Here is an 11,802-nt window from a genome sequence, read left to right as displayed (position 1 = left end):
TGGCCAATGAGCGAGTGATTCGTGGAGGAACGGGCTCTATAGGAGGAGGTGCGCCGGCGCTGGGTAGTCGGTGTTGTTCGGTGCTCGGCGGAGTGGGAACCGCCGGACGAGGTGAGTGGGGCTGGGTGCGTATCGGGGGCCGTTCCTCCCCCATGAACCCATTTGCGGTTCAGTTAATAAATATCCAAGCCCTTCGTTGGTGTTAAAACTCTCCCTTTCTCGGGGGTTGTTCTGTTCCACAAATATGTTCCATCATCATTGAAGTGCGATGGCTGATGTTCCTCACAACAAGGAGTGTCTCTTTCTGGGTGGCGGCCGGTTGAGGGGCGAAAGGACCCCGGTTGTATTGGAAGACCATGCCGTAGGCTGAGCAGTGAAGCAGGCCCCATGACTGTGTATGATGATGCTGCTGAAAGTACAGTTGTTCCATCTACAAGTGACTGAAGCAGGATGAGTTCGAGCATCCCTGTTTCTGCTTCGATCAAACAATCGCTGATTGTTTCAAAAGGATTGTCGGATTCCTCTTCGTTAGTGTGATGTGCACTTTTGTCAAAATGTTATTCTGCCCCACCTTGATGGGGGGGGGGGGGCGGTAGTTCATCATGGAGCACGGATTGTTCTACGGTTTTCCAGACTGAAATTTAATCTGCAGTTAAACAACGTCATAATGGTGTTCAGTATGTTTTCTGTTCCAGTCAGCTTTGTATTTGGGTGTGAGAAACACGGACTCGCAAAAATATTGAATTTAAACAGGAAGCAAAGAGATTCTGTAGATGCTGGACTGCACAAGGCTGCATTGTCTTTTTAACCAAATCTTTGAGTCAAGCCTACAAAGGAGAAGGACTCTGCTTGTTTCCGGGGGTGGGAACCTAAGGACTATCTTGGAGATTAACAATAGAGGAGTTTAAGACATTGGCTGATATTAACTTTTTGCATAGCCCTATTTTGGGATCTCCATTTTATAAATTCTAATGTAGATTAAGGAGGTTTGTCACCACTAACTCAGTGCAGATACGATTGGGTAATAAATGTGGTTTCAGTTTCTATTGTCTAGGTTCAGAATTTGAGTATAAAGTATAGGAAATCAAATTGCATTTCCTGCTAAAGTATATTACTTAGCAGAACTGTCAGTGGCATTACATCTGACAGTGAGTGCTTGGCTTTGAATTATACTCTTTAAATAATCTCTCAGAATGTTCATCCCAATAGAAATATGAATTTCTAAGCTTTTTAAAAGAAGCTGCAAGATTTCTTTTTCTGTCTTGCAATAGCAAGAGTTCTGTTCCAATTAATTCACTGGGCATTTACTGATCATTAGGAGTTCACTAATTTAGATGGGAAATACTTACTTAAAAGATAGGCTATTCAGAAAACTTGATCACTGTTTAAGATTACATCAAGAACTAAGTATGCAGAATATGTATTATTGATAAACCTTTTAAAATCTGTGGAAAACTGCTCCATATTCATTCCCAAAAATCAGGTTCAGGCACTTGATATAATTGTAATTGAAGCTTCAGTAGTTGGATAATCTCATGTCGGAATGTAGTGCATTTAACTGCGGTAAATCTGACTTTCTCCCATGTTTAGAAGAGCTGGTCAAATCATGTTCTGTATTAACTCTTGTTTCTACTGGATTTTTGCTCATTTCATTATGATTTTGCAATTTTAACAGAGGCAAATAAACTCTGGGAGGCTTTCCCATGATTTTTGTTGGTAAGATTGAGAGAAATTTAAACCTGACTGAATAATGCCTATTTAATTGAATGTTTGCAGTGTGTGATTATTTTACATATTATAATGAAAGTCTTGCCTTCCAGGAAATCTTGACAATGGCAACAGCACAGTCGGTCTTTGCTTTTGCTGTCTGCATTTTAATGATATCGGAATTTATATTGGCGAAGAAAGATTATTATGAAATTTTGGGCGTGCCAAAAAATTCTTCTGACCGGCAGATAAAGAAGGCGTTTCACAAACTTGCAATGAAATACCACCCGGATAAAAACAAAAGTCCTAATGCGGAGGCAAAGTTCAGGGAAATTGCAGAAGGTAAGAGCTGTAAATGGTTTTTGTTTGTGTGGCTCTTTTAATTGCATTATCTATTGATACAGATTTTATCCTTCTGGGAAGATTACAATTCCAGCGCAAAATCAAACCATTCCTCCCAAGGTAATCTTATCTATATCTATTCCTTATCAAGTGGTGGTTTACAGGGACAAAAATGACCTTCCCATGCATTTCTAACCTCTTGCCAGTGTCATCCTTCTTTCTTAACCATCTTCCCCCTGCCCCCCCCCACATCCAATTAAAGAAACTTCTGGCCTCTCAATGTGCCATCCTGTCCTTTGTATGTCCAGCAGCTTAATATCTATTCTGGACTTTTTAAAGACACTCCCTCTAAAACCTACAATTTTATACAGGACTTTAACCAGTCTGCTAGTGTGATTTAACCATGCAATGATTCTAGTGTAGATATGGAGTGTTGACTAGTATAAATGTAGTTTGTTTATTTGGAGACACAATGCAGAATTGATCCTTTGAGCTGCACCATCAGCTACCCCTGATTTAACCCTATCCTGATCACAGGACAATTTACAATGACCAATTAACATAGTCACCGGTCTGTCTTTGGACTGTGGGAGGAAACCCACAAACTCCTTATAGAGGACGCCAGAATTGAACTCTTAAGCTCCGATGCCTTGAGCTTTAATATTATCGTGCTAACTGCTACGTGATCATGACATTCACAACAAGTTTCTGTGTAACTGAGTTTCGTTCTTTTTTTTTACAGCATATGAAGTCCTTTCAGATGAGAAGAAAAGGAAAGAATATGATCACATGGGTCATCAATTTTTCAATGCAGGCAGTGGTGGCCATCAAACTGGTTCTTTCAATTTTAACTTTGATGACATTCTTAAGGATTTTGACTTTGATTTTGGCCACAGAGCACATCACAAGAAACATTTCAACAGTCACTTCAGGGCACATCAAGAAGCACAAAATGCACATAGGTTTTCTTTTGGAGATAGACAATTTCCTTTTGGAGGTGGGTTGTTTGACGATGTATTTGAAGACATGGAAAAGATGTTCTCGTTCAACACTTTTGGCAGCACACACAAGCACACAGTGAGAACTGAGAAGTTTCAGAGCACTGGGAAGCAACACTGCAGGACTGTCACACAGCGGCGAGGGAACATGGTCACCACGTACACGGACTGTTCAGTGCCGTAAACTTGTGGAAGTACAACAAATGTAACAGTGTGGTTGACAGCTTTTATGTGTCATGGTTTGTTTCCCATGCAGAGTGTCAAGAAAGGCAGTAGCTGAGCTGACTTGCACAAAAAAAAGTTTTCCTGTTAGTTTTTGAGGCCCTTCATAGAAATTATTGGGTGCAATGATCTAATTCAAGCTAGAAAATGTACTTGGCAGTAGTATACACTTTCTTAGTGAAGTTCCAAATGTATGAATAAAGCAATAGTAAGAACAATTGTAGTAACAGCTAGCTCAGGAAGTTAAAGTAACAGGTAATAATGATGGAACAGTTTACTCTAACATGCCCGCATTTGCTTAATTCTAAAGTATCTCATTCATTTAAGTTCAAGAGAAGATCTTGTTATTTCAGGGCTAATGAAGACATGATCTAATTGCTTGACCTAGTTACCAGCTTACCAGGCTTTTTTTAAAAAAAATATGAGCTACTGTATCTTGTCATTTGATTTCTGAATGTGAATTGCTAAACCCATGCCTTATTGCTTTTGTTTCACGGCTTAAAAGGTCTTCAGACTTGGATGTAACTTTGGATTTGCTATATTGCCGTGACTTTTTGGGCCTTAGATTTGAAAATAATTGCAATGCAAAAACATATGTTGTGAGGAATTGCCTTGTTTGAATCTGAACTGTTCGTACAGCAAAATTGAGCATTTAGTTAAAACTTGTTAATTTCAAATTGTACACATTAAGAAAATTAAAATATGAAGACTCAATTCTTGCAAAGTTCAAAGTGCTGATTAAAATCACATTTTAATATAGAAATTTGGATTTAATTTCAAACAATACCTAAACTGGGGTTCTATAAAAATAATATTTACAAATTCATAAACTATAGCATGTTTTTCTGATAAAAGATCAACTTTAAAAGTGTGTGTAGGTGAGGAAAAGTGCCGTTCCTCAGATCCATATTGATTTTTGTTATGCTATCCAGCTAACAATAAACTATTTAAATTGTTCTTAAATAACTACAATTAACATGTACTCTGGTGTGTTTAGCAAACTTGTATTACTTAAAAGATGATGTTTAGTTACATTGTGATCACTTGTCTTTCTTGCCATGTCTCCCATCTTTTTGGTTAGTGTACAGAGTTTATAAAATGGGGGTTACCTCATTTCATTTTCTGAAAAACAGAGGTGAAGAACTGTGTACTGTCCAGTGTGCAATATTAGCAAGCAGAGACCTGTTCCTGGACTACAGAATCTGTGTCCAAAATGTCTGCACTTTTCCAAAATGCACTTGTTAAATAAATCCAGTTGACAAGACCTTGCATTGTTTAAATAAACACTTTTCCCATGGTTTCTTTGAGGTTCAAATATGCAAAAATTCTTTCAATGATACTCTTACATGGTATTTTTTTTTATTACCACTACTTTGCCAAAGCTTGATAGAATTTGTCATTTTTTTGTTCAAGACTTTTATTATCTCATGTCATTTCAATGTTGTACTCTACCATTTGAGTGGAGAATTTCAGGGCCACATCACATTCTCAATGTTCCTATCCAAAAAATTTGCATTTTAACACTGACAGTTTCTCCTGTCTTTTAATACGTCTCTGAAGTTTTTCCGTGCTACTAGCAATGAATAAGAATGAAGTTTATAATCCCTGACACTGACATTTGCACAACAGTAGAAGCTGTAAATTACTGAGGCTGTCTGTTGATGTTACTTCCTAGCTCCCCACATGATACGCAAGCCAGGGCACTGCAATTTGGAGAGCAAGCTATTGCCCATGCAGCTGTCTCTCCCTCTCCACGCAGCTGTTGAATCCAAAGGAACGACAGAGACTGATACAATTTGGCACCAGCAGCATGATAGGAGTTGCCAGTCAGCACTGAACTCAATATAGAGCTTTCTGAGCGACTCCAGCTCCAGATTTTTCCTCGGGCGTTTACTGCCGTGGCCTGCCACAGGAGTGGGCATAGCCACAAGGCAGCGGAGGTTTGAGATCAGTTTTCCTTCTAGATGAGCTGTCAACCACGGCTGATGAGTCCTATCTGCCTAAAGCGCATGGTTTTAAAGCACCAGTGACCTGCCTTTGCTGCTTCTCCTGTCAGTAGAAATGGTTCTCCTGGGTTTAATAGCTTGGCCACACATGAAGGCCAGGGGCTGGACTTAGTTGTAAGAGGCTATTTGAGATGCATGGTGTTGGGAGCATTTAATAGGTAATGGGAGCTTATACCCACTACCACTGCTGGCTGTGACAACCTTAAGGACCAATGTAAATTACTATAAGCTGTACATGAGGCATTGACTGTACTTCCCCAATGATAGTAACACAGAGAAGGCATATACGGCCCCCTGTTGTCATCATCATCAGTATGTGTCAAGTTGTATGACGTGGGCGATCATGATCTTCCATCTGTCTTTCCATCTGTTCTCATTCTCTTCTCTATCTATGACCATGATATTTTGGCAAATTTTTCTACAGAAGTAGTTTGCTATTGCTGCCTTCTGTGCAGTGTCTTTACAAGATGGGTGACCCCAGCCATTTTCAACACTCTTCAGAGTTTGCCTGGCATCAGAGGTGGCGTAACCAGGATTTGTGATGCACCAGCTGCTCCTATGGCTTCACGTGACCCTGATTGGGGAGTTAAGCATGACCTGCAGGTTAGAGGTGGGAAGGAGGGCCTTGCACCTCCTTTAGTAGAGACATATCTCCACTAACCCACCTGACTCCGTGTTGAGGGTCTTTAATAATAGATGCTGCCTCCTTGAGCCATCACCTCTTGAAGCTGGCCTCAGTGGTGCAAGGGTTGAACCTGTGATGAAACTAGCTGAGTCTACAACCCAATGCCCAGGATTTCTCATTTCTTAACTAAATGTTTCTTTCCCAGTCCCACCTTGACTCTGTCCAGTTATTGTAGAACCTGGGCAAAGGAAAACAAAAAATGCTGTGGCAAATTATTGAATATTGCTGCCTCCTTGGATTTTCCTCTACCTGTCTAATCCTCGTAAACCCTTTCTACAGAATGCTTGTTAAAATGAAGAACCAAGCTTCAAATAAGCCTTTGCTAATTGTATTGCTAGAGCTCTGATGTAATTATGCACAATAAAATGGTTTATGAATTTTATTTAAATTCTAGCTAAGTTCTTAAATTTAATTTGTTTTGCATTTGGCTTGTTATAAGAAGATGAAATAGCTAATGCCACAAGATGGCACCAAAATTCTGTAACATTTTTGCTATATAATCCATATATACAAGGTATAAATCTCCACTCGACGTTTCTGCCAGTCGAGATGAACAGCTTGTGAGAAGTCCCAGATGTGCATTCCACTTCTGACCCATCTAATCTAATAAAATTACCATTTGTTTATGAGATGTTAGATTGACTTTCTTTGAAGCCTTCATTCTTGATGAGATTAGCTGACAATGATCAAATAGAATTGCTTTATGATATATTTACTTAAAAAGGATAGAATTGAATCAAAGTAACCCATGGTAAAGCTAAGCTCTAGCTAAACAGTACTTAAGAACTGAGCAACATACAGATGGCTGGAAGAACTCAGATCAGACTGCATCCATGGAGGGGAATAAATAGTTGATGTTTTAGGCCAAGAACGGTCTTGGACCTGCTGAGTGCCTTCAGCTCTATGTGTGTTGCTCTAGATTTCCAGCATCTGCAGAGATTTGTGTCTTTAAGTTTCGGAGTTTTAATCTTTTGGACAAACTTGGACTAAACTGTGGTAAGGATTAGCATACCACTTATGCTGAAAGCAAGATATTTTTCTATGTGTTTACTGCTGTGAGGATGTTATACTTTAATTAAAAAGTACGTCAAATGGAGAACTATTTGTTCTTGTAAATTATTGCACATTTGTAGCTGAAAGTGAGTGCTACTATGAGGAGGACAGAATGAGGCTTCAGGGAATCTAGATGGATGAAGCAATTGGGCATTCATGCGATACAACATAGATAAATGGGAAGTTATTCATCTGGGTATGTAGAACAGGAAGGGACGGTTATTTAAGAGGTGCTAAATTAGGAAATGTTGATATATAAGAGGATCTTGGTGTCCTTGTACACAATCCCTAAAAACAATTGTGGAAGGGAGCAGGCAGCTAAGAAGGTGACTATATCATTAGCTGTAACTGCAAGAGGACAGGAGAAAGGATGTCTTGCTACAGTTATACAGGGACTTGGTGAGACAGCACATGGTAACGGGTGTGGAGTTTATGTTTCATTACCAAGAAATATATTTGCCACAGAGAGAGTTTGTATGTTCACCAGACTTATTCCCTGAATGGCAGAACTTGCATGGAGAGAGGAGGAACCATGAATCTGTTCTCTATCTGCATTGTATTCCATGTTGCGTGTCTATTATGGTAACTAGTCATGCAAAAGCAAAGGGAATAAGTTACATATTCTTGCTTAGAAACATAGAAAACCTACAGCACAGTGCAGGCCCTTTGGCCCACAATGCTGTGCCGAACATGTACTTACTTTAGAAAGTACTGTGCCCAGGGTTAGCCATAGCCTTCTATGTTTCTAAGCTCCATGTACCTATCCAGGAGTCTCTTAAAAGACCCTATCGTTTCTGCCTCCACCACCGTTGCCGGCAGCCCATCCCATGCACTCACTGCTCATTGCGTAAAAAACTTACCCCTGACATCTCCTCTGTACCTACTCCCCAGCACCTTAAACCTGTGTCCTCTTGTGGCAACCATTTCAGCCCTGGGAAAAAGCCTCTGACTATCCACACGATCAATGCCTCTCATCATCTTATACACCTCTATCAGGTCACCTCTCATCCTCCGTTGCTCCAAGGAGAAAAGGCTGAGTTCACTCAACCTACTTTCGTAAGGCATGCTCCCAAATCCAGGCAACTAAAGAAGTTTGGCCTGTCCCCTAAAACCCTCACTAATTTTTATAGATGCACCATAGAAAGCATTCTTCTAGGGTGCATCACAACCTGGTATGGAGGTTGTCCTGTCCAAGACCGAAAGAAGCTGCAGAAGATCGTGAACACGGCGCAGCACATCACACAAACCAATCTTCCGTCCCTGGATTCACTTAACACCGCATGCTGTCAGAGCAGTGCTGGCAGGATAATCAAGGACACGACCCACCCAGCCAACAGACTTTTCGTTCCTCTTCCTTCTGGGAGAAGGTTCAGGAGCTTGAAGAATCGTACGGCCAGATTTGGGAACAGCTTCTTTCCAACTGTGATAAGACTGCTGAACGGATCTTGACCCAGATCTGGGCTGTACCCTCCAAATATATGGACATGCCTCTCCGTTTTTTTTGCACTACCTTACTTCCCATTTTTCTATTTTCTATTTATGATTTATAATTTAATTTTTAAATATTTACTAATTTTAACTATTTTTAATATCTTTAATATTTAATATTTGTAATCCAGGGAGTGTGAAGTGCAGAATCAAATATCGCTGTGATGATTGTACGTTCTAGTACCAATTGTTTGGTGACTAAATAAAGTATAAAGTATGAAGTATCCTTGTAAATCTCCTCTGCACCTTTTCTATAGTTTCCACATCCTTACTGTAGTGAGGAACTGCTTATTCTATTGCACTTTGTAGCTGGGGACCGAGGGAGGTCATATCTTTTGCTGCACACTCAATTACACTTAGCTCACACTTGGGCATGCTTAAGTTTCATCGCTTTAAGATAGTATGTTTGCTAATTGCTAATAAAGAATCAAATACATATCCTTGACCTGTGGAGCAATCATTACAGTGATGAGGGCACATCATGCAAGTATAACAAATCGTTAGGGTTGCCTGCAGTGGCAGTTGTGTTGGTTTGGCCACTACAGAGAGATTGGGTCAACCTGACTTGCATTCACTGGAGTTGATCTTGGAATATACAAAATTCTAATAGGGTTAGGTGACTGCATCTGCATTTGGAGGTGGGACTGGGAAGAAGCATATTTCTTCTGGCCTATTTGTGTAGGATGAGTCTATTTGCAGTGATTTTTTTTTCTAGGCATCCATTAGTCTCATGAGACCATGGATTTGCGCCTTGGAAAGTTTCCAGGGAGCAGGCCTGGGCAAGGTTGTATGGAAGACCAGCAGTTGCCCATGCTGCAAGTCTCCCCTCTCCACGCCACTGATGTTGTCCAAGGGAAGGACATGAGGACCCATACAGCTTGGCACCGGTGTTGTCGCAGAGCAATGTGTGGTTAAGTGCCTTGCTCAAGGACACACACGCTGCCTCAGCCAAGGCTAGAACTAGCGACCTTCAAATCACTAGATGAACGTCTTAACCACTTGGCCACGCGCCAACTTGCAGTGATTAAAGTGTTGCTAAATACTGTAGCAGAATAAAAAGGTGAGCGAAAGGAAATCTGGCATGATCAGGTCTTCGTCTGATTTTAGTCTCAAAGTAAAATGCCTGAACCTTAATTGCCTTCTGAAATAGCCTAGCAAGCATTTGAGTTTGAGCAATTAGGAATGGGCATTAAGTACTGACATATCAACAATACCTTCATCTTGTGCAAGAATATAAAAAATATAACTGCTAGTGACTATTATCTGTCTGCGGGGCAAGAATGACAATGGAGTCATGTCGTTAAATAATTTTACTGAGTCCTGTTAGTAACCGTGTATGCTGAGCAATATGCAATGTGGGAGCTATGTACCGGGCCTGCCAAGATGAAACATGTGCACTTAAAAGCTTCCACCCAAAAAGCCTTCCTGCATGTAGGAGGCTCAATTGATTCACCACATGTTTAATCGTCTTCATGCATACTCACCACATTCTCGTGATCGATCTCTCCCCCCTCCCCCAATAGATGGGAAGTGAAGATGAAAGGAATAAGTGAGATTAACTGAGAAATATGAAATGTTCACCCCACTTGGTAGTGGTCAACTGGCCACTGGGAGGCAGCTTCCTTCCTGGTTAGATGATGTCAAGGGCAGTGGACTGTGAGCCCCTTCTTCTCTCGATGAAGCATCCATTTGTTCATCTGCTGGGACGCTGGCCTCATCAACAGGGGACACTATTGTAGCTTCTCCGGGATCCCTGTCAGTTCGCTGGCATGTATCATCCAAATGTCACCTGAAAAATTGTCCGTCCGTCAGCTCATGCTCTGCTGCTTGACCATGAGCATCCCGGCTGGTATCCAGTAGCCAGTTTTCTTCCTGCAAGATGCATATGTAGACTTTGTGTCTGGCAATGAACGTTCGTGGCCTGCTGTGTATTTCAGAGCTTTGTTTCACGGCCTCTTGCCTGATGCAAATTTGCTTCTGGACAGCCAGCTGTAGATATGCTGGCTGTAGTTGATCAATTTCTTCTTCTACCTTTGGGCCAACAGTCAACGGCACTGGGCAAGCCTCGTAAAGCTTCAACTGGAAGTTCTCCTCAAACTTGAATGAAGTTGCTGGACCACTATTGACCCCAAATGTCAGCTTGGAAAACTGCTGGTCGTTTTGTAATAGCAAATTCAATGTGGGGTCCCCCCTCCCACATGGTTGATACAGTACAGCACGTATGGCATCTTTTTAATCCAATTTCTGTCCAGCAAATTAGGCCATTGGCCTCCACTGACCATATGCACAGGTAGGTGAAACATGTACCCCTGGTGAGCCACTTCTGCTGTAAATGCACCACACGCGCCCACGCTACCCCCATTGTAGCTGTGCAACACTGAGTTCGCCAGTTGTAATTTTGGAATCTGGCAAAAGGATAATCCGCATAGCAGGCTGATGGCTGATCCGGTATCCAGCTCAAATTTCATGGGCTGGTTGTCCACTGTGAGTGGTAAACGAGTAAGGAGGTTGTTTTGGTTGCCCGTGTCATGGGTTTGGAAATAGAGCCCACTTCTTTGTTCTGGCTGTCTCCTTACATGGACTTGATGGCTGAATTCTGCCATTTGCTCAGAGGGCTTTGCTTAATGAAGCACACCTTCTCGAGGTGTCCTACCTTCTCTCAGATCTGGTAGAGTGTCTTTTGATGCTTGCAACTGGACCTTTGGGCCTGACTTTCACAACAGCAGTAGCATCTCTGTGGAGGCTTACATGATCTCTGAAGACTGCAGGCTCAGGGTTGGTATCCACCAGCAAAGATTGATGTTTTCGGGAGGGGCCTCTTGTCCAGTACTGCCTGAATCGGTGGTGATGAGCGTGTCTGAATCTGTGTAAGGGAACTTTTGACAGCCTCTCGACAGTGAGCTGTTGAGTACGCTTTGTCCCAGGACGAATCACGTTTTTCAAACAGGACGGTCTCCTGTGTGCTCCCATCTTCGACTCTGACAATGAACTCGAAATCCGGAGCAACACACACAAAATGCTGGAGGAACTCAGCAGATCAGAATCAGAGTCGGGTTTAATATCTGCAGCACATGTCGTGAAATTTGTTGACTCTGCAGCAGCAGTACAATACAATGTATAATAATAGAGAAAAACTGTGAATTTCAGTAAATACGTACATATATAGTATATATCACATAATAAATAGTGCAAAATAAAAAAAAATAAAGAAGTAATGATGTAATGTTCATGGGTTCAATATCCATTCAGAAATCGGATGGCAGAGGGGAAGGAGCTGTTCCTGAATCGCTGAGTGTGTGCC

The 11,802-nt window shown here is 41.4% G+C and overlaps 1 protein-coding gene across 1 annotated transcript; it reads left to right on the top strand.

Annotated features, from left to right (window-relative positions):
- Positions 1–4: 4 nt before the first annotated feature.
- Positions 5–7,005, top strand: LOC134351573 (dnaJ homolog subfamily B member 9-like). Its single transcript, XM_063057908.1, has 3 exons — positions 5–111; positions 1,821–2,049; positions 2,792–7,005. The coding sequence occupies exons 2-3, from the start codon at positions 1,833–1,835 to the stop codon at positions 3,229–3,231; spliced, it is 657 nt and encodes a 218-aa protein (XP_062913978.1). The 5' UTR covers positions 5–111; positions 1,821–1,832; the 3' UTR covers positions 3,232–7,005.
- The last annotated feature ends 4,797 nt before the right edge of the window (positions 7,006–11,802 follow it).

The sequence above is a fragment of the Mobula hypostoma genome, chromosome 9, assembly GCF_963921235.1.
Source record: "Mobula hypostoma chromosome 9, sMobHyp1.1, whole genome shotgun sequence".
NCBI lineage: Eukaryota > Metazoa > Chordata > Chondrichthyes > Myliobatiformes > Myliobatidae > Mobula > Mobula hypostoma.
The sequence above is the reverse complement of the archived record's forward strand: the minus strand, read 5'-3'. Positions and strand labels throughout refer to the sequence as shown.